This window comes from Phallusia mammillata, chromosome 3, assembly GCF_965637545.1.
Source record: "Phallusia mammillata chromosome 3, kaPhaMamm4.hap1.1, whole genome shotgun sequence".
NCBI classification, from domain to species: domain Eukaryota; kingdom Metazoa; phylum Chordata; class Ascidiacea; order Phlebobranchia; family Ascidiidae; genus Phallusia; species Phallusia mammillata.
In genome coordinates this window covers 12,827,207-12,854,932 of record NC_137254.1, presented here as the reverse complement: position 1 = coordinate 12,854,932, position 27,726 = coordinate 12,827,207, and the positions used below count along the sequence as shown (strand labels likewise).

At 36.5% G+C, this 27,726-nt stretch overlaps 2 protein-coding genes and 2 long non-coding RNA genes across 7 annotated transcripts in view; 3 read left to right on the top strand and 1 right to left on the bottom strand.

Moving 5' to 3' along the window:
• The window catches only part of LOC145217803 (uncharacterized), a 186,833-nt gene that overhangs the window by 28,141 nt on the left and 130,966 nt on the right, over nt 1–27,726 (top strand). The window lies entirely within an intron of this gene.
• Nucleotides 11,248–26,552, top strand: LOC145217790 (uncharacterized). Its single transcript, XR_013857492.1, has 4 exons — nt 11,248–11,523; nt 25,582–25,658; nt 25,998–26,103; nt 26,202–26,552. It is a non-coding gene; the product is annotated as an uncharacterized LOC145217790 (long non-coding RNA).
• Nucleotides 17,772–19,506, top strand: LOC145217779 (uncharacterized). Its single transcript, XM_080085123.1, has 3 exons — nt 17,772–18,126; nt 18,185–18,336; nt 18,446–19,506. The coding sequence occupies exons 1-3, from the start codon at nt 18,112–18,114 to the stop codon at nt 19,431–19,433; spliced, it is 1,155 nt and encodes a 384-aa protein (XP_079941249.1). The 5' UTR covers nt 17,772–18,111; the 3' UTR covers nt 19,434–19,506.
• On the bottom strand, nt 19,498–22,611 carry LOC145217775 (G2/M phase-specific E3 ubiquitin-protein ligase-like). Of its 4 annotated transcripts, none has more exons than XM_080085117.1 (9): nt 22,345–22,420; nt 21,721–22,254; nt 21,571–21,645; nt 21,446–21,495; nt 21,220–21,315; nt 20,806–21,122; nt 20,477–20,658; nt 20,228–20,400; nt 19,498–20,165 (listed from the first exon to the last, which is right to left on the bottom strand). In XM_080085117.1, the coding sequence occupies exons 2-9, from the start codon at nt 22,153–22,155 to the stop codon at nt 19,643–19,645; spliced, it is 1,851 nt and encodes a 616-aa protein (XP_079941243.1). In that variant the 5' UTR covers nt 22,156–22,254; nt 22,345–22,420; the 3' UTR covers nt 19,498–19,642. The 4 variants fall into 4 exon arrangements, with proteins under 4 accessions (XP_079941243.1, XP_079941241.1, XP_079941240.1 ...); XM_080085115.1 differs by having other exon boundaries at nt 19,498–19,881; nt 19,942–20,165; nt 21,721–22,408; XM_080085118.1 differs by having other exon boundaries at nt 19,818–19,881; nt 19,942–20,016; nt 21,721–22,611.

Below are 27,726 nucleotides of genomic sequence, written 5' to 3'. Positions count from 1 at the left end.
GTTCACTTTCCACACTGAATTCAGGTTTAATTGTACTATTTGTTTTTCTTCTCTTAATGCTTGACGATTGGATGCTTTTACTGGAGAAGCCAATGTTAATACTTCACTGCAAGATGACTGACTTTGTTTGCAAATAGCTCCCATATGGAGTACACTGAAATTAGGTTGCTGATTTAATAAAACAGGATGGACCTTGCTCTTCAGCCAGAACATCACAAGTCAAACCTTGGTCGTCAAATGAGAAGTGATTGTTACACGGCTCTTTATTATTTTTAATGGTGATCTCTTCAAACAAGTTTGGAACAAATTGACGAGCTCCAATCTTTAAAAAAATTGACTTTGTTTTTTTATTTTCTGGATCCTTTGAACGCTTAAGTTTCATTTCATTTTTTAATTTGCCCCATGCCTCAGCCATTTTGTAAAATTTGTTTTCGGTAAGACAGACGGTAAATACAAATAGGCTACAGAAAAACTGGCCAAACGAAATTAATTCCCGCGTAATGTACCCAACCATAACGCCTACTATTACTGTGTTTCAAAAAAACTTTACACATAAATATTAAAACGTGGCAAATGCATGTTAAATAGTACCAATATATTTGTGTAATTAGTGCAAGGGTTCTAAAAAACATGTCTTTTATACAAGTTTGCCATTTTAGTAGTCAACCATACCTGCGGGAAATGGCTTTCTGTTATAATCTGATTGGCAATCGAAACTGCTTCTTCCAGTCCAGGCATTTTATACATTTGGAAATATGTTTGCACAATACATCACACAACCTAATTTGGTAACAAAATTGCATCTCTTTAGTACTTGTGGACTTAATGAAAAACCAACAATGTTTTACCATATTAAGCAATTGTGCACTGATGCATCACCAACTCCAAATAACTGTTCAACAGCCTGTATTCTAGCTGAAGCTAGTTTGAAAATTCAAATTGCAACTCGCTTATCAATAGATATAGCCTTTCTTTCCACATAGTTTTTCTGAACACAAAACAAGTTAGTTTTATTTCAAAGCGTCTCGCTTATAATGGGAAGTTAAGGAAACCTGGCTTCATGTCGATCCACAACTTTAAAGCAAGTTTCCTGAAATCATTGTGCTGCAAATGAAAGTGGTCACCCATTTGGCATCATTAAAACCAGGAACAATAGTGTTCCACCAATGATTAGATCTAAAGAATATAGGATACAATTCAAATTATTTGTCCAAGCACAACAACATCATGCTATTGCTACCAAACTGTGCTATGTAAGTATCTCACTGGTTTTGTAGGATCAACTAAAAAGATGTACCAAATTATTACAACAACAAAAAATGCATACAGTTTATAAAAACAAACCTTGGCAACATCCATGGACGGCCTATTCTACAATTCTACAATTTAATTGTAGGTGTTCTACAAAACATCCAAGTAAGTCTCAATCTCTGCCCACTGCGACAATTGCTAAATGGCTGCAGTAGCAATAGCATTTCCGCTTCAGAACCGTTCATGTTTGATTTATAAGACAAATTAACAGCAACACGCCGCGTGTAAATATGCCGTTACCGCGTTCGTCACGGAAACAAGCGGACGATTGGTCAACTATACGGGTTAGAACCCACTTGCGAACATGACCATGTAAAACGGTTTAATGTACGATGCTAGGAAAGATATTTTTGCACTTCATTTTGCTCTCACATCGATTGGTCGGGAAAACTCAGGTTAATTCAACCTGTGGTTTTCACAGGTTAGAACTATGCCGCCTCAGTTTCTTGCTCAGGGAAACACAAGTGGCCGACGCAGGTTTGTCGTGCTGAATTACATGCAGAGTTTCTAGGTAGAGTAACTATTTTACACACAGTGCGGAGGGGCTACTCAAACTAATCTTTTATCTGTCACTCATCCATTCATTCACTTTAGCTGAATTCCAGAAAAGTTACTTCCATTCCCTAACTACCATAGTTCAGTATCGATACCGTTCTATGAACAACACAACTTTAAAGATTTCAATTGTTTGCATGTGGTTTTCAGAATATGTATACCTATAAGCATATTCAGCCTAATAGTAATTGTGGCATTCTGGCGTAGGCAAGCACTCATTGTCTAGAAGTCTTTAGTTGCATGCCGTTTAGAGATCACGCGAGTTCTTGATATATGGCGCAACTATGGAAATAGAACATAACGTACAAACAATAATACAACAGTATTAAGAGTTCGCTCTAAATATTGAAAAGTTTAGACATGATTAAACAACAGACGATCGTTTGTTCCGTGTGTTTTTCTTCCAAAGTTTAGATGACGCTAATTAAGCTGTGTATTGGGCTGTTTTGGTGATAAACTTACCATTTAGGGGATTTTTGCTTTGTTTATTATGTCAGTGTTACCAACTTAATGTAATGTTTCGCTAAACTGTAAATTGCGATGTGCGCCTCATACGCAACTGGTAGTAAATTTTACACATTTAAGTTTTTTTTGAAGTAGGCGGTTTAACAGGGCTAGGAACAAAACAGCTCCAACATAGGATAATACGGTAAGTCTGGTTCAAAATTGCTGTTTGGTCGCGGGGAGATTTTCGATAACCACCCTAGTAACGGAATATTCCGATTTGGAACCTAATTTGTGTGTAAATAAGGAGTTCGTTTGGAAAGTATTGAGCGATTAGGTGAGTTACGGCAGTCTGGGCACTGTCGCCAATCCTTTGTGGTAACGGCACAAATCAACGATGCATACCGCGTCATATTTTGTTTCGTGTTTTCGTTTATTGTTCCGAAAAAAAACGAAAGATATTGTGAAACAGAAGTATTTTTGTGATGAAGTTGACAATAATACCTTTTCTCACTTAACTTTAGGGTCATGTTTGTAATAATGAATGAAACGTAAACACCGAAATGGGTGGACAAAATGAGAGAAATAATATTAAATGAAAGACAAAATAGCCGCAACACATTTCTCTAAAGTTTAGAGTTAGTCTAAACTACAGGATCAAGAGTACGCATTGACGTGTAGTATTGTCAGATAGATTTACTATGTCCTTTTGTAAAAAAAAAAAACGATATTAGTAGGGGGTTGTAACGAGAGAGTGTCTTCTGAAGTGACAAAATATTGTGAAAGATTCGACTGAAAAAATATTACAGAAGAAAATGGAAAATGGATTCTTATTACTTGTAGAAAATAAGAAACGAACTTTCAATTAGCTGTTTGCTTACACTCCATTCTGTATGAGTGCCATATCCATTGTAGGACCATGCTGCGAAATCACCGCAGTACTTGTCAGCAATGTTGTATCCTGTTGATCCAAGACAGTTGAGGTTGGACGAACTTTAATCCCAGGACACAAAGCATAGGCGTCTCCTTCTCCATTCAACACACGAAACTGGTCATAGGCAACAAAACGTAAATATTTTGTATTTGTTGCCTAAACGATTAACTTCTTACCTGAATGTATCCTGATATTAAATGAGGTAAAACGTTTGGTCCAAACTGATTAACCAGAACTGTGTCGTTGCCTTTGTCAAACACAACAGGTTCTGCTGGACCATTATCTCCTGGCCAGGTATATTGACGTGACACAACTGGATAATAGGTTCTGTAGCTTTCCAATCCTTTAGAGGTGTGCTATTTGGAACCTTAAAATGTTTTAGAGTATAAATCAGTGTAATATAAAGGTACTGGTACGCACATACCTGCCAAATCATTACGTTTTTGCCCTCAATATCAAAATATCCCGGGTTTTTAAAATCATCATCGGTAGCCTCAACGACGTTTCCAAATATATTCAAGTTTTCCCAAGATTCACTTTTCGGCTGATATGCCGAGTTTCCGTGTTCACTGGACCATCTGTCACCGGTTGTACACGCTCCATTTGGTTGTGCGTTGTTTTCGTGAACGGAAGCAACCAGGTTCCACCCGCCACCATCAGTCTCCATGTCACAATATGTCTGGTATTCAAATCCACTTGAATCTTGAAGTGAATATATGCCACTGGTAGCGTATGGTGAAGCTGACTTGATGATTTGGCAGCTTCGTGGTTTTCCTTTAGAGATGACGGGGACCAGTAATTACACGTAAACAAATGAACAAAATAACTTACCTTGTACATTTGCTCCAATTTCATTCTCACAGTACGTTTTTTTCTGTGACGAGTTTGCATCTTTGGCAGAGGGAAACTTGCACCAAAGTGACAAATATCACGACCAATTTTGCAGCTTTCATGTTTTGACAGTAAATGAGAAATGTTTTAAAAGCTATATTGTCTCGCCCTTTTTCATCCAAACGGATAAACAACAATCGTAGCTCTTGTTTGTAACAAGGTAAGTGCATTTGCCAGCAAAGCTTTCAGCTTTTTATAGCTTGATAAACGTGTACAACTGATGATGCGACCACCAGAAATTTGACACCGCCATCACGGTTGACATTTGTTTTCGTGTAATATTTAATGATGCGGTAAAACCTGACACAAATAAGGAATAAGACAATTTGCAGCAGACATTTTTGTAAAATGGAAATTGCGTTTTCGTGACAACCGAGGATTTTTAATTGACTTTGCTAAAAAAACTGTGTGCGTGCGATGTTTGCCAAAACAAATTAAAGAACTGATGTTGGAATTTTTTTGCAATTAGTCTACACATTGCAGTAGTTTAGAATTGCAAAGGTTTGCATTTCTGTTGGCCACGTGTACAGCTAGGTAGACCACTGGCGTGTTACTGGTCTTTGGTCAAAGTTACGTTATCAAAGTTCAGATAATCACAATCCACCTTTTACAGACGAGTTTTATCACCCTGCTAAGTTCATGTGTTTGTTTTGCCTTCTCTTACCAAACTACCAACTTGTTACGTGATTGCAGACGTCTAAGGGTTCCCGTCATACCGGAAGCAATTCAGTTACTCGTTCACAATAATAGCATTCGCTCTTTGCTTGTTAGTCTAGAATTAAATTAAAAGCCTTGACTATGGTGATTACAAGTTTACGGTCACAATGCAATAAACATATTTTTATCGACGAAAAAATGGCACTCATAACTTATACTTAAAAAGCGACATGCTTTAATAATCAATCGCGACGCTTGTTTCGCACCTTTTTTTCAATATTTTATGTAATTTAATTGTTATAAACGGATGTAACTGGTGTGGCCTCTCATAGATCAGGGGTCCGCAAATAGTGGGTCGCGAGACCTTCCAGTCTGGGTCGCGAAATATTTCAAAATTTCCCATCAATACAAGTGCGCATCTACAGTATTAATGAACTTCGGCTTTTTTAGCCTTTTAATTATTATTATTGCTTTGTTACATATGATTAAGTAACTGTTAAATACAGTCTACGTAACAATGCAATAAGTTGAGCGAACCTGTGCAAGCAGTCATGCGTTTCCTGCACTATCTTATATTAAAAGCAAATACATATCAAGACTAGGGTTGCCGTCTCACAAAAAATACCTCGAATTGATTTCCTGTGTGCTAAACACAGAGCCCACCGTTATCATTTGTAGAATAAATACGTTCATTTACCTACTGTTTTATGTGATAATAGCAACTGACAATAGCATAAAAGCAGTCTTAATATTGATATTTAGTTGCTTGGATTTTCCACAAACTTACATGCTAACAAAATGCTTGGGTCGCGAGAATTTCGAGCTATTTTTTAGGGTCGCGCCAAAAAGTATTTGCGGACCCCTGGTTACGGCATGGTTTGGAAAAAGTACCAACGTTGGCACAAGAGTATATTTTTTGAAAACAAAATTGGTACGGCGGTGTGTAAGAGTTGGATACCCCTGCTATAGAGTTATCAATGCACTACGTCAGTGAACAACAACAGTTCTTCAGGCGTGGGCTGAAAAACAAAATCAAGTAATGAAAGCAACACGCGATTTTGACGCACACAACAAGGTATTTAGTCAAAACAACCGAGCTTTTTGCACTTTCAGAAAGTTGAACTGCTATTTTGTGTCAGTTACGGGCGGCCAGTGCAGTCGTGATTTCTTTCGTCGCTATATTTTATTTGCTTAGTACGACAGCCCCATAACCACTCGTGTGTGTGTAATCTTAAACATAGGACAAAGTTTGATGTACCGGTTCCGCAACAGAAAAACAAATATTTTTTAAATTAATATTTATGCTATGATTAGACCAGACACTCATTTTTGTGGAAACAATACAACACTGGTAGAATTAGAACCGTCTCGCAGCACAAATGTTGTGCAGACATGATGTCATCATGCAACCAACCCACTTTTAACTTTATATTACTTTGACAACATAATCATACCAATGCAGGTCTAAATTTAAGTCATTTTAAATGTTTTTTACGCAATACCACATGTACTTTATGTACGCTTTTAGGCTGCACCTTAAGTCAAACGGACTAATTGTGACGAGCTTTACAGTGAGAAGCAGTAGCATTTATGCAGGATGCACATAGTTTAGCCTCACTCTGAAATGATTTCCTGTTACTAAATGCACAAGAGGAAGAGATCTGCTATTTATTTGACTGGCAACTGTAATGACTGTTGTTACCTATGGTGGTTGACTTCTACACAGCAATTAAGAGTTAAAGTCGTTTTAAACAGTGCGCTTAACTCACAATTACGTCATTGCCAAAAAGAAAATGAGCGAAAGGATTTATGACTCTCGATCTTGGATGTTGTGTTTGTGGTGTGACGTTCCAAAATTTGAAATCGTTGTCGGCCTCGACTGTTCCAAAGCTTAATAGAGTTTTGTGAAAAGCTGAAGCAAAACGGGAAAGCGACAATTTATTCGTGTGACGAAGGCGATCTGCAAACGGAAATGATGGCCGAGATACCGGACTCAATTGTAAGTATCCTTTCAAAACTATGCCGATTAGTTAGTTTTGAAACAAAAATGTTATGCTATAAAATTGAAAAGGACCTGTCTTTTTGTACAAAATAAATATTTTTAACAAGCAATCTGATTAGGTGTGTATTTTTGTGAACACATATTTAAGTAAAACACGTATTTTTCTAATGAAATTAGGATCGGAGCAGGTGCATTTTTTCAGTGGGAGATGCTTAAAACTTGCCTCCCGACATTGGAACCTTCAGTTGTGTAGAGATAAGCAATGTACTTGATCGCCTCATAAACTCGCTACAAGTAATAAAGACGCTTCCTAAACTCTTGGATGATTAGGGGCATATGTGCGATTGCTTGTCCCCTGTTTTTCAGAAGACTACACACCAAAGGTAATGTTCTGAACTTCTTGGAACATCTTGGAATATCACCAACTTGCAAACCAGCGTCATTTATAAAAAAAATCCTAATACACACCAGACCTTTTTATGTAACTTTTTTATTTGGTAAATGAGATATAAGTTGCTAATGAACAATGTGTTACAAACTACATGTCGCAGAGTCCTACAACGACAAACACTAGTTTGCAGAATCGACTATCTAAAAAAGTTTTATTACCATGGACTGCTGTAGGACCTGTGGCCCCCTTAAAATATGTACATGGCAATCTCGTGTTGGAATTCGGTAATAATTTCGGCTTTAAACAGGCGAATAGAGAAAACAAGAATCCGTAATCATGATACACCTCAATATAGACAAATATTATGTGAAATAGTCGATTAAATTAGGGAATAAAGTAAAAAGAAAGTGGCTTTTAATGGGTCTTATTCAAGGCTGGGCAACCTACCGCCCGTGGCCGCTCGCAAATTTTGAGCGTCACTAACAATTCGTATTGTGTTGATCAGGCGGCTGCAATTAATGCGTTGAATCCAAGTTTTGTACCAACGAATTTTTTAATAATAATTGCACAAGACAAAATTATTGTGTGTATGTTTGCTTGCCTTACTGCGTGGTTGGGCTGGATTGTTGTTAGTTAGCAAAGAACTAACAAAAGAAAAAGTATCCTGCTGTAATGTGTAAACAAGTACGAACCTGGTACTGCAGGATTTGGACATTACAACATACTTTCGTCTTTTGTGGATAGGTCATATCATCATATGTACGCGTGGTCGCATGCCTGCCGTGTCGTCCAGCTTGCTACTAACACAACAATAATTTTCTGACGTCCAATTAACGACCATGTGACAAAAGGTTGTGGAAGTTTTTTTTGTTTGTTTGTAGTTATGCTTTTTTAGCGAGGTGAAAGCAGGGTCGCAATTGCAAATGTTGGAGATTTTTAACTTGTACAATTTGATGTCGTCATAGCAAATGTTAAAAGCGTAATGACGTCACACTACGCAAATACAGGTTAAAAAACGAATGCCCTTTTGAAAACGAAAGCCAATAAAATCTGTTTCGAAATGCGCATAAAACGTTTGGGTACATTTTGTCTCATTTGTGTGGTAAGTATTATTTCTTCACAGTCGAGCAGTTCCACCAGTTTTTTCCAAATTATTAAAACGACCTCTCCCTACCCCCGTAGTTTTCAAGAGAGCACTTAAAGCAAAAATGACACACAGAAAATGGTTTGCCTATAGCAGGGGCGGGCAACTTCTCCAGTCGGCGGGCCGGATTCCTGAATCGATACATTAATCGCGTATTTATCCACTGATTTAAAACGGATTTTTGACCACCTAAACCAAATACAATCAAGAACGTCACAATTATAATACAGTCCAAACAGTCTAACTGACATCCCAGCTAACAAACAACGTAGTTTCGACATTCCCAACGTCGCTAGAAAGTCGAAAAATGGTTACATGCTTGTGTATTTTCAAAGTAAACGTCGCAAAAAAGTTTTGAAAACTGACGTTGACAATGTACGTTGTTATCTCCAGAAAACTACGTAGTAAGTAACGTAAGTAAGACGTTTACTATGAATGTTAGACAAAAACCTTAATCAGACCATTTTAACACCTTAATATTAACGTAAAAATGACGTTAATTTTAAACGTTATATTAAACTCAAATTCGACCATTTTTGCACGTCAATATTAACGTAAAAATGACGTTAATTGTAAACGTTTTATTATACTCAAATTCGACCATTTCAATACGTCAAAATTAACGTAAAAATGACGTTAATTTTAAACCTTTCACAAAACTCAAATTCGACCATTTAAATACGTCCAAAATTAACGTAAAAATGACGTTAATTTTAAACGTTGTACAAAACTCAAATTCGACCATTTTTGAAAGTCAATATAAACGTAAAAATGACGTTAATTTTAAACGTTTTTCAAAACTCAAATTCGACCATTTTATTACGTTAATATCAGCGTAAAAATTACGTTAATTTTAAACCTTTTACAAAACTCAAATTCGACCATTTTAGTACGTCCAAAATTAACGTAAAAATGACGTTAATTAAAAACGTTTTATCAAACTCAAATTCGACCATTTTTGCACGTCAATATTAACGTAAAAATGACGTTAATTTTAAACGTTGTACAAAACTCAAATTCGACCATTTTTGAAAGTCAATATTAAAGTTAAAATGACGTTAATTTTTAACGTTTTATTATACTCAAATTCGACCATTTTTGCACGTTAATATTAACGTAAAAATGACGTTAATTTTAAACACTTCACAAAAACTCAAATTCGACAATTTTTGCACGTCAATATTAACGTAAAAATGACGTCAATTAAAAACGTTTTATTAAACTCAAATTCGACCATTTTAACACGTCAATATTAACGTAAAAATGACGTTAATTTAAAACTTTGTTTAAAACTCAAATTAGGCCATTTTAACATGTTGATGTTAACGTAAAAATGACGTTAATTTTAAACGTATTACCAAACTCAAATTCGACAATTTTAAGACGTCAATATTAACGTAAAAATGACGTTAATTTTAAACGTTGTACAAAACTCAAATTCGACCATTTTTGAAAGTCAATATTAAAGTTAAAATGACGTTAATTTTTAACGTTTTATTATACTCAAATTCGACCATTTTTGCACGTTAATATTAACGTAAAAATGACGTTAATTTTAAACACTTCACAAAAACTCAAATTCGACAATTTTTGCACGTCAATATTAACGTAAAAATGACGTCAATTAAAAACGTTTTATTAAACTCAAATTCGACCATTTTAACACGTCAATATTAACGTAAAAATGACGTTAATTTAAAACTTTGTTTAAAACTCAAATTAGGCCATTTTAACATGTTGATGTTAACGTAAAAATGACGTTAATTTTAAACGTATTACCAAACTCAAATTCGACAATTTTAAGACGTCAATATTAACGTAAAAATGAAGTTAATTCAAACGGTCTTCAAAAAAAACACAAATTTGACCATTTTTGCACTCCTTATTATTTGCCCAATCGTCACCAAATTTTGTATTTATAAACTAGATACAACACGGAGACGGCCTATCGAAATCGTTTTTGGTAAACTGCTATAGATTTTTATTTAAAAAAGTTTTCGCACCAAACTCAGTTTGACCGTTAACGTTTAAGCGGTCGTGACCTTGCGTTTTATGACGATGCACGTCCGTTATTTTCTTATTATTTGCCCAATCGTCACCAAATTTTGTATTTATAAACTAGATACAACACGGAGACGGCCTATCGAAATCGTTTTTGGTAAACTGCTATAGATTTTTATTTAAAAAAGTTTTCGCACCAAACTCAGTTTGACCGTTAACGTTTAAGCGGTCGTGCCTTTGGGTTTCATGACGATGCACGTCCGTCATTTTCTTATTATGTGCCCAATCGTCACCAAATTTTGTATTTATAAACAAGACTCGACAATAAAAAATATATTTCATGACGTTACAATTGCGCATTACATTTTCTGAAGTTGACGGCAAGTATTGCATGTTGTATTTTATCCGATAGTTTTTACCATAGGCGCCGAGTTTCATAAAAATGAAAGGTGGCGGACGTAAAATATGACGTCACTTGATGTGACGTCACTAATGCAGGAAACCACAAGATCAACTCAACGCCCAACTACATCCAATAAAATGCAACGTTTGTCAAAATCATAGGAAAGGAATTTTTTTAAATAATATTTATTTGTAACGTTTTGCTAAAGCATTAGTTTAGCAACGCTTAAAAATGTTTCGTCACGTTGTTTCTTTGTATCACCTAAATTAACCATTTGTTGCAGAACAATCGATTTCTACGCAATAATGGCTAAACATGGACTGGCAACAATCGTGTTAATCACGTCATAAACAAGGTTACTAGCCAAAACGGGTTAAAGTTTTAAGTCAAGTTTTGTTGCTTTTACGACGCACGCATGTTTAAAAGCAAAATCGTTCCTGATTTTCGTTCAGATTTTACGATGTTTTGAACCATACCATTACAAACAAACAAAAATATCCACGATGGCCGCCAACGTCCTTGCCGCCACCGCCTACCGTATTCGGCGCCTATAGTTGTTACTTGTTAGTGCAGCCTGATTCATAGTCAGTCAGTTGTTATAAGCACTTCGAGAAATAAGCAATTTTTGAGTCACTGCCATTTGGGTATATATAAATAAATTATAGATTTAACTCAATCAAACTTTTTAGCAAGATGATATTCTCCTTTAAAACGGTAGGTCTAGCGCCATCGCCGGCAACTTTAACAAAAAATATCACGAGGCTAGTCTTTTGGATCTAGAAGGCTACAGGTGGGTCGTGTTTTTTTATCTTTTTCAATCGCTGTCTTTTTAATATTTTATTAGATGTAACCAACATTAAAACATATAATAAGGGCCTATAAACAAAAATGAATGAGAGTAGGAAAACGTACAAGCGTTTATGGATGAGACGCAGGCGTGCTGAGATAAAACGGCGCAAAACTGTTGATTTGCAAATGTTGTCCTCTGAAAGTGACGAAAATACGGACTGTGAAGAGCTTTGTGTTAAAAATGTGGAAGATATTTCTAGTGAACTGTTTGCAAACCAGCAGCGAAATTTTGTATGTGATGCCCTAACTGGTTCACAACTGTGTGCTGAGCATTCCTGTAAAGGCATAGCATCCACTTCTACTTGTAAGATACTTCATAGTCCTTTAGGTATTGATAAAGTTATTGATAGCAGTGAAACACTTGCCTTGTGTTTCAGTGATTTTTCAGTTAATTTTGAGGATGACCTAAAACAGTGGGTTATTGAGTATCAAGTTAAACATAATGCTGTTGACCAACTTTTAAAGTTATTTGAAAAGCATGGTCCACAAATAGAGGTTAAAGATGTTCCATCCTGTTCACGGACACTTCTTCAGACACAAACAAATATTTCCATTACTAACAAGTCTGGAATGCAGTACTACAATTTTGGCTTGCAAAAACAGATTATTGCCCAACTAGATGTGTTTGAAGAAAAAGAAATGTTGCCTAAGCACTTGGAACTTGCTTTTAATATTGATGGTTTGCCTTTGTTCAAAAGTTCCAAATCTTGTTTCTGGCCTGTAGTTGGTTGCATAGTAAACTTAAAATGTGTATTTTGTGTGTGTCTTACATATGGATTATCTAAACCAGGGGTGGGCAAACTACGGCCCGCGGGCCGCATGCGGCCCGCCAAAGGAGTTTATGCGGCCCGCCAAATGTTTCCGAGTAACGCTGAATAGTACTATGAGCACAGGCGCAGAGTTTTAAAAATACCGGGGGTGCGACTTGCCGATACCAATGCCATATGCAGTATCTGTACCCGTTCGATACTTTGGAACTAAACACAGATACTTTTCACGTGCTTTAGCCTGTTTTTTCTGCCACGTTATTATGCAAATCGTCACTTGACACAATTTCTTCGTTCGATAAAAGTAAAAGCGATTCACGTTTTCAAAAACAGCCAACTTTGCACTGTTGACGCCCAAACTTTGGTCACTTTGGATCATGGTTAGGTCGTTGCAGTACTTTTTGTTTAATGTTGGCACTCGGACTTTATTAACAAAATACGTGGTTCAGCCTTTGTTGCAACAAACGCTTGTTTTTTTGAAACAATTACAATTGTAGCGTTTCAACCAATGTTTGTGCAGTCATGAACAAACGTATTTGCATAAAGCTGAAAATATACTATGTAATAATTTTGCGCAGGGGTGCACAACCTGCGGCCGCAATCTATTTTGCTAAATATTTTGATTTTTAAACTGCTAAAACAGATTTCGTGGGACTGGAAAAAAGATTAGCAGTCTAGTAACCATATGTGCCAGGCTTTTTATCCGCTTATTATGTGCAAACAATGCGAAAAAACAGGCACTGGAATCGTCACAATACAGTTTATGACGTCATAAACAGTTAGCTCCGTTCAGCTAAATTTATGCACAAGTTAGAAATTGTTAATCAGAGCATATTAGGCGACTTTAAATGGTATATATATGATACAAACCTTATTCTTTGCATCAGTTGTTTTAAAACAAAACAACAATAAGCAATTGGCGGTCGTTGGTGAAATACTATGCGGCCCGGTAAGATTATAAACTTTTGAATGCGGCCCTTGCACTGAAAAGTTTGCCCACCCCTGATCTAAACCATCAAACTTGGACTTTTTAGAAGATTTCATACAAGAACTGAATAATATTTTGACACATGGAATTTTTTGCAAGGGTATTACTTTTGCATGCAAGATCCACAGTGTGGTTTGTGATGCTCCTGCGCGATCAATGGTTAAAGGAACAAAACTTTTTTCTGGGTATTATGGATGTGACAAATGTGCTCAACAGGGTACTTGGGTGGGTCGCATGACATACCAAGAAACATGTAATTATGTTGAACGAACTGATGAGTCTTTTCGTAGCCAAGTAAACGAACAGCATCACAACAGTTTATCTCCATTTTGTGGCCTGCCTATCAACATGGTAAAACAGTTTCCTATTGATTACATGCACCAAGTGTGCTTGGGTGTCATGAAAAAACTTTTAGTAACATGGGTTAGAGGCCCTAAAAATGTTAGACTAGGGGTACAACAAATAAATTTAATTTCTGAGAAACTGATCCACCTCAAATCTTTTGTACCCTCTGTATTTGCAAGAAAACCAAGAACATTAAAGGAAATAGAACACTGGAAAGCAACTGAGTTCCGACAGTTTTTGTTATATACTGGAAAAATTGTGCTTCATAAAGTTTTGCCCAAAAAATTGTACAATCATTTTTTGACTCTTAGCATTGCAATAACCCCGTTTACATGATCGAATCCAAATATATCTTCAATGCGCATTCTATGACGTCACATGCGAATTGTACTTCAATGCGCTAAAGCATTGTGTTTACATGGTGTTTCTTTGCGCAAGTGGCATAGTACGTTAGGTAGCAAAAAAATGTATGAAGCAGCTATTTATCTGTTAATGAAATTTGTTATGGAAGCATGTTTCCAAATGCTGGAATTTGAAACTCGCGCACAAAGTAGGCGAATTCAACTGCTCTGTAACTGCAATTCATTAAATGCAAGCCTGATGGCCGAAGTGGACGGATTTGGATGTATGCAAGGTATACCAACATTAAAAATAGTTTAGAAACTGCTTGTTATGTGTTTGAAAAACAAACTTTCGTAGATTTGGCCAGTACTGGGAACAGGACGTTCTGAAGTACAATGATGCCAAGTGGGTGGAAAATTTTAGAATAAACAAAAATACCTTCAAAAAATTATGCGAAACAGTAGACACAGACATGAAGCCAGGTAAGATTTTTCGTTCTCGTTAAACAATAAAGCACTTAAGACTATATTCGTTCGTTAGATGATATTGTAGTGAGACCTTCCATACCTTCGGACAAGCGCGTGGCCATAGCGTTATACAAATTGGCATCCTCCGCCGAATACAGGTCGGTGGCCAACCTTTTTGGAGTAAGTAAGCCTACAGTCTGCAACTGTCTGCATCGGTAAGCTGCATGTATAGTGGGATTTATTAACTTTTTCTAAAGTTAATCACTCATTCAGTTTTTGCAAAGCAATCAACAAAAGATTGCACATTTTTATACACATGCCATCGGATAGTGAAGCGACAGAAATTGCACATAGAATAGAAACAAAACTTCATTTTCAACAGGTATGTAATTTTTGGTTGGTTTCTTTTTTGTTACGTTGACTACAAATTATTGGTATCTTAAGGTGTACGGGTGTATAGATGGTAGCCATATTCCTATAACTGCACCAAAAGATGGAAAAAAAGACTATACAAACCGCAAGGGTTGGGATTCTTTGGTTTTGCAGGCTATAGTAGACGACAAATATATGTAAGCTTAAACAGTTGTTTCAAAGCGCTAGTTAGAAGTGATTTTGCTTAATATTTTTTTAAATAACGCACAGGTTTCGCGATATTAACATACGCCAGCCCGGATGTGTCCACGATGCCACAGTCTTAAGCAATCCGGAATTTACAGATAGGCTACTCACAATACTTGCCGAAGGTAGCTTAGCTTGTTTTGTTAAAGATACTGGTTAACCTAATCACCGCCCGTTACTTTGCAGGGTTCAATATTTCTGGAAGAAACAGAAATACCACTTTTACTACTTGGCGATCCAGCATACCCCCTTTTGCCCTGGATAATCAAACCATTTATTGGCTCTGGGCTAACGTCCGACCAGGAATCTTTTAATTGTTATCATAGTGGCGTTCGCATTTTCGTCGAAAATGCATTCGGTCGTTTGAAGGCACGTTGGCGGATTCTTTCGAAAAAGATCGAGGCTGACATCGACTTTGCACCTTACATTATTTCAACTTGCTGTGCATTACACAACTTCTGCGAATTGCACAACACACAAGTGCCAGAGCAGTTGTTTAGTGCCCAAAATCATACTACGTTCTCTGAACCATCCACACGCCCATGTGACATGTCATTAGGCCACGGTGCCGAAGTTCGACTGGCAATTATGAGACATCTCTCCTCCACACAGCCGCGACGAACCTCTTCGCGATTTTTGTAGTTTAACTTGTACCAAACATACGAAAATAAAGGATACAAATAAACGTTGGAGTATACTTTTATTCATGATTGGGTTGAAAGGAACCACTTTCCATTTGAAATACAATGGGTTCTGCCTGTTGGTGCTGTAAAAGCATCTGCAAACCGCTGGTAAATGTTTGGGCCATCTCTCATAATTTCACGACGAGATTGTCGGTCCTTTTCACACTGGGTCTCGAAAACGTTTGCAAGAATTTGAATTCCATTTTCCCAATCTGGTTAAAAATGCACTAAAAGTAATGACATTTCACTAAGTCCTAGCAGTATTTATACCTCTCCTCTTCTTGCTTGTAGTTTCAGAATCTAAGTGACATCAAAATTATTACATCTAAGGGTTGCATTCTCATGCACAGATAAAACAACACTCATACAAACTAACATATTCTTGTGTTAAGTTCTACAAGACTTTTCACCATACCTTTTGCTTTACGTTTTCGGCCATGGTCAGGATTATCTGCAACAGAACAGAAAAACCAACAAAGATGCTTTCGTTATGTACCAATGGCAGTATTTAAGTAATACATAGAAACTTACCTAACTCTCCTTCTTCATTTTCCAAATTTTCATTTCCCTCTGTAAAATAGTAAATAATGAATGCAATAAACATTTCTAGTTATTTGGCGGTTGCTTACCATTATGACTGGTGTCAGCTGTACTGCCTGGAGTTTCTAAAAGGTTAAGAAATAAAAAAACACATATAAGACTGCATAACATTTAGCTGCACCTACTCAACATAGTTGTGTATCACCAGTTTTTAGAACTTACCAATACCATCTTCAGAAATGCTGCTGTTGCTGGTGTCTTGTATGTCATCTAAAAATAACTGTATACATTTATACTACTGCATACCATTCGACTACTATCACTTCTTGACTTATCATTCCTAACTATTTTTGACTTAATGTTTTGATTTGTATTTCATCTTCAAAGTAAAACAACCTTATCACTGACCTTTCTGAAATTGCTGCGAAAAAGTATCTATGCCCTCTCCTTCCATTGCCTGCATAATAATTTTTCAAAAGCAAGCAGCTAAAAGAGTTTAATACATAATACAAGAGATTTAAAAATAGCTTTTCACATCCTCATATTTGTTTGGTGGCAAGACAGTCTGACAGGCATGGACCATACAAAAGCTTGTACCTGTGTACGTGGACGACTTTTCAAAAGGTTATACATATCTTGGTATAAGGGCCAATTAATGGCACCTGCGCCTGACTTCAAACTCTCTTTATACACCTGAAAGTATTGAGCCTTCAGGTTTTTCCACTTGTTTCTGATTTGTTTCCTGCACACGAAAAGTAAGTCTAACTGGTCACTACAAACTATTACAATGAGTGCAAAATATATACCAATCATAACTCATTCCACGTTCCCGAAATTCCTTTTCCAACTGTAAAAAGATCTGCTGATTTCGTTGTGTTTTTCCGTCTATTTTTTCTAATATTTGTTTTTTCATTAATTAGCTGGACCAAAAGGGAACATTCTGAGATGCTCCAAGAACCCCGCCTAAGTCTTTTATTATCCATTCTAAACTGTAGTTAAAAGTAGTGTTTTTAAAGGTATATGACAACACGTGCTAGCAACAGCTAGACTAGTAGCCCTCTACCAGCAGCCTTTACCAACTCAGCCTTCGTTGCCAGCTATGGGGCGCCGTTTGTAAAAATATCAATGACATTTCTAAAAAGCCTTTTTTGCCCAAATAATGAAGCCCTTTGTAAAAATATGCATGTGTAAAGAACCACGTCATTTTGATTTAGCTATATCAGAATGGGCAATGCCATTCCGATTTAGCTATATCAGAACGGGAATAACAGTTCCATTCCGATTTAGCTATATCAGAACGGGAATGTCATTTTCATTTCGATTTAGTTAAATCAGAACGGGAATAACATTTCCGTTCCGTTTTAGCTATTTCAGAACGGGAATGCCATTCCGATTTAGCTAAATCAGAAGAGGAATAAAATTTCCGTTCCGATTTAGCTAAATCAGAACGGGAATGCCATTCCGATTTAGCTAAATCAGAACGGGAATGCCATTCCGATTTAGCACTGAACCATGACGAACTGAGTGATGGACCGGACCATAATAACCAACGGGGTGTAAGGACTTAAATTACATGCAACGTTTCGGGGTTTGTCTAATTCGCAACCGGTCAGAAATCTGCTGTTAGTTGACAACTGTAACATATTATTTAATTGCAATCAATTAGGTTAGGAGAGGTAAATACAGTTAAACATTAGCAATGCAATGAACGAACGGTGTGGATAATCTCGGTTCCAAAACCAGAAATATGGAACGTGGACGTCGTAGAGGCGGACCTGCATGTGTTTTATTATGGTTAGTTTGGTAACATCCATGCAAGAGCATTTTTTTATTTTCTTTATTCTACTTCAAGGGAAGGCCAAAAAAGCAAGTTCCGATGGACAGGTTGTTGGAACTTTTGCAACTTAAAGTCTCAATTACAAAAATTGCAAAAATCTTGGAAATTTCGCGACCAACCCTAAAAAGGGTTATGAGAGAAAACGATGTGGATATTAATCAGTACAGGTATATCATGAACTTTGTTTTGGTTCTAAATGAGTATACTGTATCTGATCAATGTGTATACACAGGTTCAAAAAGTACATTTTCTCAAGGTCGGGTATTTATTTTGCAGTTCGTTGACCAATAATGAGTTGGATGATGTAGTCCGCAACATAAAACAAAACCACCCAGCAGCTGGAGAGGCAATGATGAAGGGTCATCTTCAATCACAGGGTATACGTATCCAAAGAAAAAGATTGCGTCAGAGTCTTCACCGAGTTGATGGCGAGGGGATCCATGCAAGACAGCTGACTACAATAAGCAGAAGGACCTACACTGTTCCGTGTCCTAATTATATTTGGCACATAGATGGAACACATAAGCTCATAAGATGGAAATTTGTCATACATGCAGCTATGGATGGCTTTAGTCGTCTCATTACATTCTGCCACTGTTCAACCAATAACAGATCATCTGTAGTGTTAAAATTGTTTAAGGAAGCTGAAGCAAAATATGGTTTACCATTACATGTTCGATCCGACTATGGAGGAGAAAATGTGCAAGTGTGGAATTACATGCTAGAAAAGCATCAGAACTATCATGCAGTTATTACTGGAAGCTCTGTCCATAACCAGCGCATTGAAAGGTTCAACCGTGATATAAACACACAAGTTGTAAATAAATTTTACAATGACTTTTTCTTTCTTGAAGAAAGTAATTTGCTTGACCCAACAAATGATACAGATTTGTTTTGTTTACATTTTGTGTTTTGCCACATCATTAATAAGCGAATCCAGGAGTTTGTTAATGCTTGGAACAAGCACAGTCTTTCCACTGAAAAAAATTGCACTCCTGAACAGTTGTTTCATCTTAACTTACATTTACTTCAACTGCAAACTTTAAACGATACTGGTAAAATAGATAGTGAGGATATTGTATGCCCAGGTACAAGTTCTGTTGAAGTAGACGCTATTCCCCATTTACCACATGAATGTGTGAGTGAGCTACAGGACCTATTGCAGCAAAACTCTAATCTAGATGGAATTATTTTGTATAAAAATGCAGTCAATAAAACGTTGGAATATTTAATCCGGACACAACACAATGCTTTGGTAGTGTAAATTTGATGCATGAACTAATGTAACAGTTTTTTGATTTGCATGTTTTGAAAACAATACAAAAATGTGCCAGCAAGATGTCATTTATTTCGGGTTTAAATCCAGGTAGTGACCAGAAAAGCACTGGCTAAAAAAGATCAAAAACAAAAGAACACCCAACTAGCCATTTCAAAGGATCCAAAATATCAGGGTAGATTTGTGTTATATTTCAGTTAAGCAACACCAAATCCGGGGGAATTCAGGATTGCAAAATCCATTGCTTCTTTGAAGTTTTCATACTTGCTGTATCTTGTGGGTACAGTCAATATGTTCGCACAAGTGTTTGCCAAAGGGTACATAGACTCGTTCGAGAACTCAATGGATGGAGTTGGAGAAAAACCAAGAGGAGGCACTTGATCTGCCCCAGTTGCAAATATTAAAATTTCTTTTATTGAACATAAGGATTCCCCATCTGAAATGAAAGTCAAAACACAAGTCATGTGTTGTATGCTAATGTGCTGAATGTGAATACCTTCAACATCCAGTATGTAATCCCTCCAGAAGGAAACCGCCCGATTTTCCTGGCATCTTTCGTTGCTTCCAGGTTCTGATAGATTTAAATTGATGAAAATTGAGTCAACAATTTCTATGCCACTCAATGGTTTATTGTTTTGCCACAGAAAAATATCCTCAAATCCATTTGGTGCCAATTTTGCCTTATGTAGCAAATTATGTGTCATTAGACCAAGTCTAAACCTTGAAATAAACAAAAACCTCTTACTGTCTCAGTAATATAAATCATTGCTTTTAAGCCATACCTGGCCAATAACTCGGTAAGGCGATCCTCTGTATAAAATTTAATTGCTTTTTCAACAATGTCATTTTTGCATGACAGGTCCTTCACAAATGTAATGGAACCACAAATAGACAAGAAATCATCCATATCTGACAATGCCACATTTAATTCCTCTACTGTATCAGTATTTTTGATCTGTTGACAAGTTGAATTTATCTTACAAAGTTGACAGTTTAACATACAAATACTATACAATTGAATTAGCGCTTACTTTTGTTAACTTGGAAAACAAGACAGGGTCATTTATAGTTGCAAGAGCGTCCAAAAAATTTCTTGATCTATCAAGAACTTGATCATACAATAACTGGGAAAAAAAGCGTGGAGCAGGCCCACCATGAATGATTGAAAGGGAGATAATACACCCATACACATAATACAGGTCCTTGGCAATTGCTATAAAATAAACACAACTATTAATTTGGTAGTATTTTTCATTCTTAATTTGCTTCAATATACCGTAACAAAAGTACACATTTTACAAAGTTGTTTGCTAATCAACAAACTGTAGAACTAAGGTATATCTAATGTACTATTATGTACCTGTTTCATTTCTTGTGAGAATTTTTGCTGTTTCATTTCCTTCAAATATTATGCTGTTTGCCACAGCTTGCATTACTAATCTTAAAAATTCTCTGGTAGGTCCACCTGCATCTACAGCACCCTCAGACTGGCCAATATCATCACTAAATTTCACACTCATTCTTGCATTAGCACAAAAACTTTTTCGCTTTATGGCACGGACAGCACAGTCCAGAACATTTTGGCGATTGACATTAAAGAAGTTTACTTGACTTTCATCGATGCTGTCTCTAATACACCTTATAGACTCATGAGCAGATAATTCCTCAACTTGGCACCTTCAGAAACACAGTTAATTAACCTTCTTTGTACCAAATATTGCTACCATGTGTCAAATTCCAAACTCATCGAAAAAACTAACACTGAAACATGTACCTATCTTTGTTTGGGGTTTCTAGCAATGAAGCCTCAATTGCCTCTTGAATCAGAGTGTCCTCATCAATTTCCTCAGATATCAAGTTTACATAATCCCTAACAACATAAGTGCAATTTGGTAACCAATACACAAACATACCTGAAGTTATTTTGTTGTGTGCAAGTCAATTTTAGTAATTACAAATAACCACAAAAAATTAAGAGATAAATTTAAGTGTCCACTTACATGTACAAAGAAGGTGTCTGACATGTGCCAGGTTTGGTATTTGAGCACTCCTGTAAACACAAAATATTTTTGCAATAAAAAATAATTTGAAATGTTAGAAAATCTAACTAGAAAGTTTTGCTCACCCCACACTTGAAATCTTCATCTAAAACTGAATTATATTTATGCAAAGAAATGTTTGAACATGTTTTGTCACCTTTCTGCAATAAATTTATAAAATTGTCATTCCCTATTGTTTTATGATTGTTAATTTGACATTTACATACTCATATTACCTCAACAGTTTTTTCTGTCAAAAGATTCATGGAGGATTTCAAAAGTTGGTGTTCTTTTTGTACAGTGACGTAAATAATGCTTTTACCGAGTGAAAGCACTGCAGCAGCATCCCATCTAAATGATTCACTTACTTTTGGCTTAACAAGTACTTTCAAACCAGGCAAATTGCTGAGATAATCAAACTGTAGTAAATCTTTTGACAATAATGGTGTTTGAAATGGAGTAAATTGACTTTTGAAAACATCTGAAATCTCTCTTCTTACTTCCTGTTCAGACCAGCTGTTACTTATTGAAATCTTTGCAACTAACCCAATAGCAGCAAGTTCACTTCTGTTTTTTCCTCTTGGTATTTTAAACGCAATGTTGTGCGAGTTGTTTTGTACTTGCTCCATTATATTTGCAGGTATGCAAATTATAGTTCGGGTGTAATACATTGTTTTTGGTTTTGTTCGTCTTCTACCTCCTTTTACTGCGGTTGGCACATACCTAGATCCTCTTTGTTTTGTGCACGAGGGTAGTGAATGTTTGTAATCCTGCCAAACATTTTTATTTTTTTCAACAAAACCAACCCAAATAGCCGAATTAACCGAATGAAAAACACTAACTGTCATATACAAAACTACCTTTCTAAAATCGTCATCATCACTGTCAGATTCTATAAACAACAGCTTTGTTGCTTCATTTCCACCAGGTCTTGTCACCTAATTTAAAGTACAACATGTTTAAATGATAATGCTAGTGATTATATACATTTAAATGCAAAAAATACCTACAGGGCACAAAGTTTTTATTTGTTTTAATTTTTAAGGTGTCAAATACTGAATGATATTAATCCAACAAGAACCATTTGGGAGTGTAAAAATGTTTGGCCTAAAGATAACTTATTTTTGTATGGGTTAATGTAAATCAAATGGCAGAATTGAAATTTAGTTTACTTTTGATGGTTGTTCATGGTTGGGTGTCACTGGTCCAATTTTATCAGTTGTGGAAGAGCATGTTGGAGAATCCGAATTGTTGGTTACAGTACCAATAATTGCTGCAGCAAAGTCACCTACAGCTTTTTTTATGTGCTCTTGCAGGTTTGCATCCATATTATCGTTTCGCCCAAAAAAACGAACTGAAACAAATCCTACGTGATAACGAGTACCTTCTATGTTACACCCACCGGGAGTTCACATAAAAATATTTTTTTTCTGGTTTTGGAACCGAGATTTTTCACGCCGTTCGTTCGCTGCATTGCTGATGTTTAACCGTATTTGTCACTATCAGTCCTAACCTGTTTGGTTATATTTTTTATAAAATGGTACAGTTGTCAATGAACAGCTGATTTCTGAACGAAATCAGAAACGTAGCATGTAATTTAAGCCCCAACACCCTGTTGATTATAATGGTTCGGTCCATCACTTAGTTCGTCATGGTTCAGTGCTAAATCGGAATGGCATTCCCGTTCTGATTTAGCTAAATCGTAATGATTTAGTTAAATCGGAATGGAAATGTTATTTCTGTTCTGATTTAGCTAAATTGGAATGGCATTCCCTTTCTGATATAGCTAAATCGGAATGAAAATGTGACTCTCGTTCTGATTTAGCTAAATCGGAATGGCATTCCCGTTCTGATTTAGCTAAATCGGAATGAAAATGTTATTCCCGTTCTGATTTAGCTAAATCGGAATGACATTCCCTTTCTGATTTAGCTAAATCGGAATGAAAATGTTATTCCCGTTCTGATTTAACTAAAGCGGAATGGCATTTCCGTTTTGATTTAGGTAAATCTGAATGGAAATGACAACAAATATTTTTACAAACGGCGCCCCATAGCCAGCAGCCTACAAGCTCAACGCGCATCGCTCAAACCAACCGATACGAGCGAATTGAACATTCGACAGATTCAATTCGCATTGCTTTTTTCTAAAATTTCAAAACGAGAGAAGCGAATTGAAATAGCGAATCCGAATGCGCATTAAGTCGTCATGTAAACGGGCTTAATGGCAATTTTGATATCTCCGTCATTGGTCTCGTTACAATCGTCAATTGCAAGTTCACTGATGAGAGATTTTGTCTCTAATTGTAGAACCTTGTATGGCCAGGAGTTCATGGTGTACAACATTCATAGCTTGTTGCACTTGTCCGAGGATGCTATTCACTTTGGTGGTCTAGATGCTTGCAGTGGTTTTAAATTTGAGAATTTTTTGCAAGGGTTAAATAGATCAGGAAAGAATCCAATCGCACAAGTGTAGCGGTTACAACACTATTGTGCAATGTTTATGAAAACGATTGCATGTTATTTCGCAATAACGTTTCACACCACGAAATGGAAATGTTTACCCTCATTTCTGCATAGACTAATGTTTATATTTCCGTTTCTATGGTAGTCATAAGTTATTTTCAGCCATTTTTCGGGTTCCAGAAAGATCTAACAGTAAACATAGTGTTTATTCCCTTATGACACATATTTCCGTCGGTATTTGCAATGTTTCCGCAGTTGTGATTTGTATTAGAACGCGTCGTTTCCACCCTGTGAAAAAGCATATGGCGTTCACCAAAAGGCGCTATGGCACTATAAATTACATGGCTACCTTAAAATAAATAATATAAATAATATGAGAAAAAGATTTCGTACACCGGCCCATGTTTCGCATTGTTATATAAGCGTAGACTTTGATGTTTTCGGCCGTTTCTATTTGTGGATGCTAAATTTGGTTTTTATCTCACTGCTGTTGTTAGCTGGTCAAGAGCTAATCAGACGATATCGCTTAAAGCAAATATTCAAGAATACAGAGTGTTAAGCAACTCTGGGTGTGCTTAATATTTGAGTCAGTGATGAATCGTGCGAATTTTAGAGGCTCATTCCGACGTAGATCCTTCCGGTTCGCAAGACTCTTTAACCATTCCAGACAGTACAGGCAATCCAGAAATCGTGAAGAAGAAGAACAAATAAATCGTGTCCGTAATCATACATTGCAACTTTCTACTGTCGCTAAGCGTGAGATAAATCGTTTAACTGTGGTCCAGAACGTAGTTCCAACTTTCGTCTGGAATTCTAATTTCAGAGAGTTTGATTTGAAGTTCAAGCCTTGTGCTTTGGAGGAAGAGATTTCTCTAACCGAATTCATAAGAGACAGTGATCAATTTCTAGCTGAAGGTCTACGACGACGTTTGCAGGAGATAAGGTGTGAAATCTTCCAAGGTTTAATTGCTAGCACAGATCCGGACCAGATTAGTTTCGGCAACAACCCAGACGAAATAAGTAAAGCCGTGAGACTATATCAACGGGTCAATCGTGAGCAATTAGAGTGGATCACGCTAACGCACGCAGCACCTGCCGACCACAACGAAGAGGAATCTTGTGTTATCAATCTATCCATTCCCTTGAGACACCATACCTGCCGCCCAACAGGCTCTAAGGAGGCAGGTGTTACACAAGTTGTCAAACGTGTACACGAAAAAAGTTCTGTCAGAAAACTTTCAAGTAAAGTGATATGTGACCTACCTACCAAAGAACCAAATAACTCTTTTGTCATCAACTTTGGAAAATCAGACGTCATGTGTGTGGATGTAATAAGCAAGATTTGTGGAGACACTGATAGTTCCGTTAAATATTTATGCCGATTATATCCTAATCCTCAAAGTTTATTTAAATATCCTTGTGACTCAAAAATGATTGGGGTGCATGTTGTTAATCCATTAGTTACACGAATGAAAGTTGTTTCATTTGATCAAAATTTTGTTCAAGCTTTTTGTGTTAAATGTGTTAAAAAGCAGGTTCTAATGGCTATTTTGCATGACATATAAAGTACATGACTGTAGTTTCTTTTGACATAAATACATTTGCCCACAATATAATGGCCTAATATGTTGCAGAAATGTATTTCATTGTCGAATTTGTGGAAGAGAAAAGTGTAGAAGTTATTCACAGCTCGTGGGTTACTTCTCCAGGAGTAAGTTTTCATTTTAAATTTGATGTGTTTTTATTGTTGTATTAACAGCACTACTGCAAAGTTTATTTTGTAATGGAAGGCCAAGTTATAATTGTTACATTACAACCCAACATGCTTAAATTTTAATACTGTTATCAGCTCATAGAATATGAGTAAGGTCCAATACAAGTATATGTTAAGGTTAGGTAAAGTCAGTGTATATTGTTACAAAAACCTACAAGTGAAAGGAGAAAACCAGACCAAGTAAATTGTTTTGCAGACTTAGTGCAAACCCAATTTGTAGAACACATTTGGTAGTTCGTTTGTTTTAGAGTGATCATTTTTTACTGTTTATCTTAGAAATGTTTTTGGCCAAAGAATGGTGCAAGACAAAAAGCTAGAAAGGAGGAAATACCAGACACAGAAACTTGGACCATACATAAGTTTAGAGAGCTAGGTCATGCAGGTACATTTATACAGAAACTGATTTTGATAAACATTTAGTCTTACTTTAATGTATTTGAAAAGATAATTACGAAAAGGCGTCGAAAAAATGCGTTTTAGCATTAGACACATCGAACCTTGATAGCGACAGTGAGGAGGTGACACAAGGAGGAAAAACAACTGACAATTTGCAAGGTCAGAGAAAACTTGTAATTTACAAGGTCTGAGAAAACTTGTAAGCTGCTTTTTGTAGTTCAATCAGTAAGGCATTTTTGCAGACCTTTACAACAAAAACTAGTAAAAAAAATCTTTGCGGTCTAATGAGAAGTGTGGTGTGTTGATAATTCATTCATAAACCAGTTTATTTTGCCGAAAGAACATCAAATGAGTTACTTTGCCTTTATAGTGGATTTAGCATTGATCATTATTTATATTTTTAATTTTTTATCAAATAAATATGTTCTAGGTGAGGAAGACATATTCCCAACAGCTCACAAAGGTCTGTTTAGTAGACATATTTTGGTGGTTAAACAAGATTTTTATCATCCACTTTGTTATTTACTAGAACCAGGACCAAATGACAAGGAAAATTTGCTTGAAAGTAAGCAATCCAGACCAAACGACGAAGAGGAAAATTTGCTTGAAAGTAAGCTAGATTGCTTTGAGCAAATTAATATTGTAATCGTGCGATGATTAGTAAACCAAACTTTCTTGTTCAGAAAAGCTGAATGTAATTTTGGAACATGTTTAAGAAATAAATGCCTTCCTCAAGCAAAGTTCTTCAACTGAAAAGGAGTTAGAATTACACCCAGTGATCTCTGTGGATGAACTTTTGGAGTTGGAAGAACGTTTGCTCACAAGAGTATAGAAATGAAGTGGTATGTTGCTAAGCTTTTGATGGAGTTTTTGTAAACCTATGATTATTATACAATGTCAGTCTTATTGGGTTTTTGATACTGTTTAAAAAGAGAGATTATTTGTTGTATTTTAAATGTTAATTTTTTTTAGGGATTCCCCTTATTTCACCTAGTATAAATAATGGCATAATTCAAATGCAGATCAAATATTTGAGAAGATTGGGAGGGTCCACTGCAACAGAGATGGCCAGAAGGGCAATGAAAGCGTGTGGAGATAACTGCGTTTGGAGATCTCTCTACTGTTCGGGGGGTCGGTAGTGCTATTGTTAGTAGTATTTTCCGGTTTAAAAGAGCTGTTGCACCACATATGCCACCAGTCAAGAATTGGGGAAGAATACAACGTGTTAACAAGGCTAAACGAGCTAGAACTGAGCAGGCCTCCAATATACAGGACAACCCGGTACGAGGAGATATGAGCCGTAAAAGAACAAGTCCCCCTGTAAGTCAAGTGGACATGATGTCCCTAGAAGACGAAGAAATAGACGGTGACGACTATGGGCCAGCAGCAAAACAAGCTCGGATGGGTGCAGGGGTTGAAGGTAATGCATCCTCTGGAAATAGATCAAGAACAATACCAATACCCTTGAGGCCTTTGATGAGAGGATATTGTGAGATAGAGGTTCGAACAAAAGGCTTCCTATGGTTCTACACCAACAGTGGAACAGTACGGGGGACATTCATGCCCTGGCAAAATTGGCTTGGCAACAATAATTATGACGGTGGATCAT

Bases quoted from the DNA above. Each gene is read 5' to 3' on its own strand.
- LOC145217775 (XM_080085114.1), bottom strand. From the start codon at position 22,332: ATGACAGTTAGTGTTTTTCATTCGGTTAATTCGGCTATTTGGGTTGGT. The intron at 20,659-20,805 runs GTACATAATAGT...TTTATTTTATAG, and splicing joins TCTCACAAGAAATGAAACAG to CAATTGCCAAGGACCTGTAT. The intron at 20,166-20,227 runs GTATGGCTTAAA...GTTTATTTCAAG, and splicing joins CTTACCGAGTTATTGGCCAG to GTTTAGACTTGGTCTAATGA.
- LOC145217779 (XM_080085123.1), top strand. The intron at 18,337-18,445 runs GTATATCATGAA...TTTATTTTGCAG, and splicing joins GTGGATATTAATCAGTACAG to TTCGTTGACCAATAATGAGT.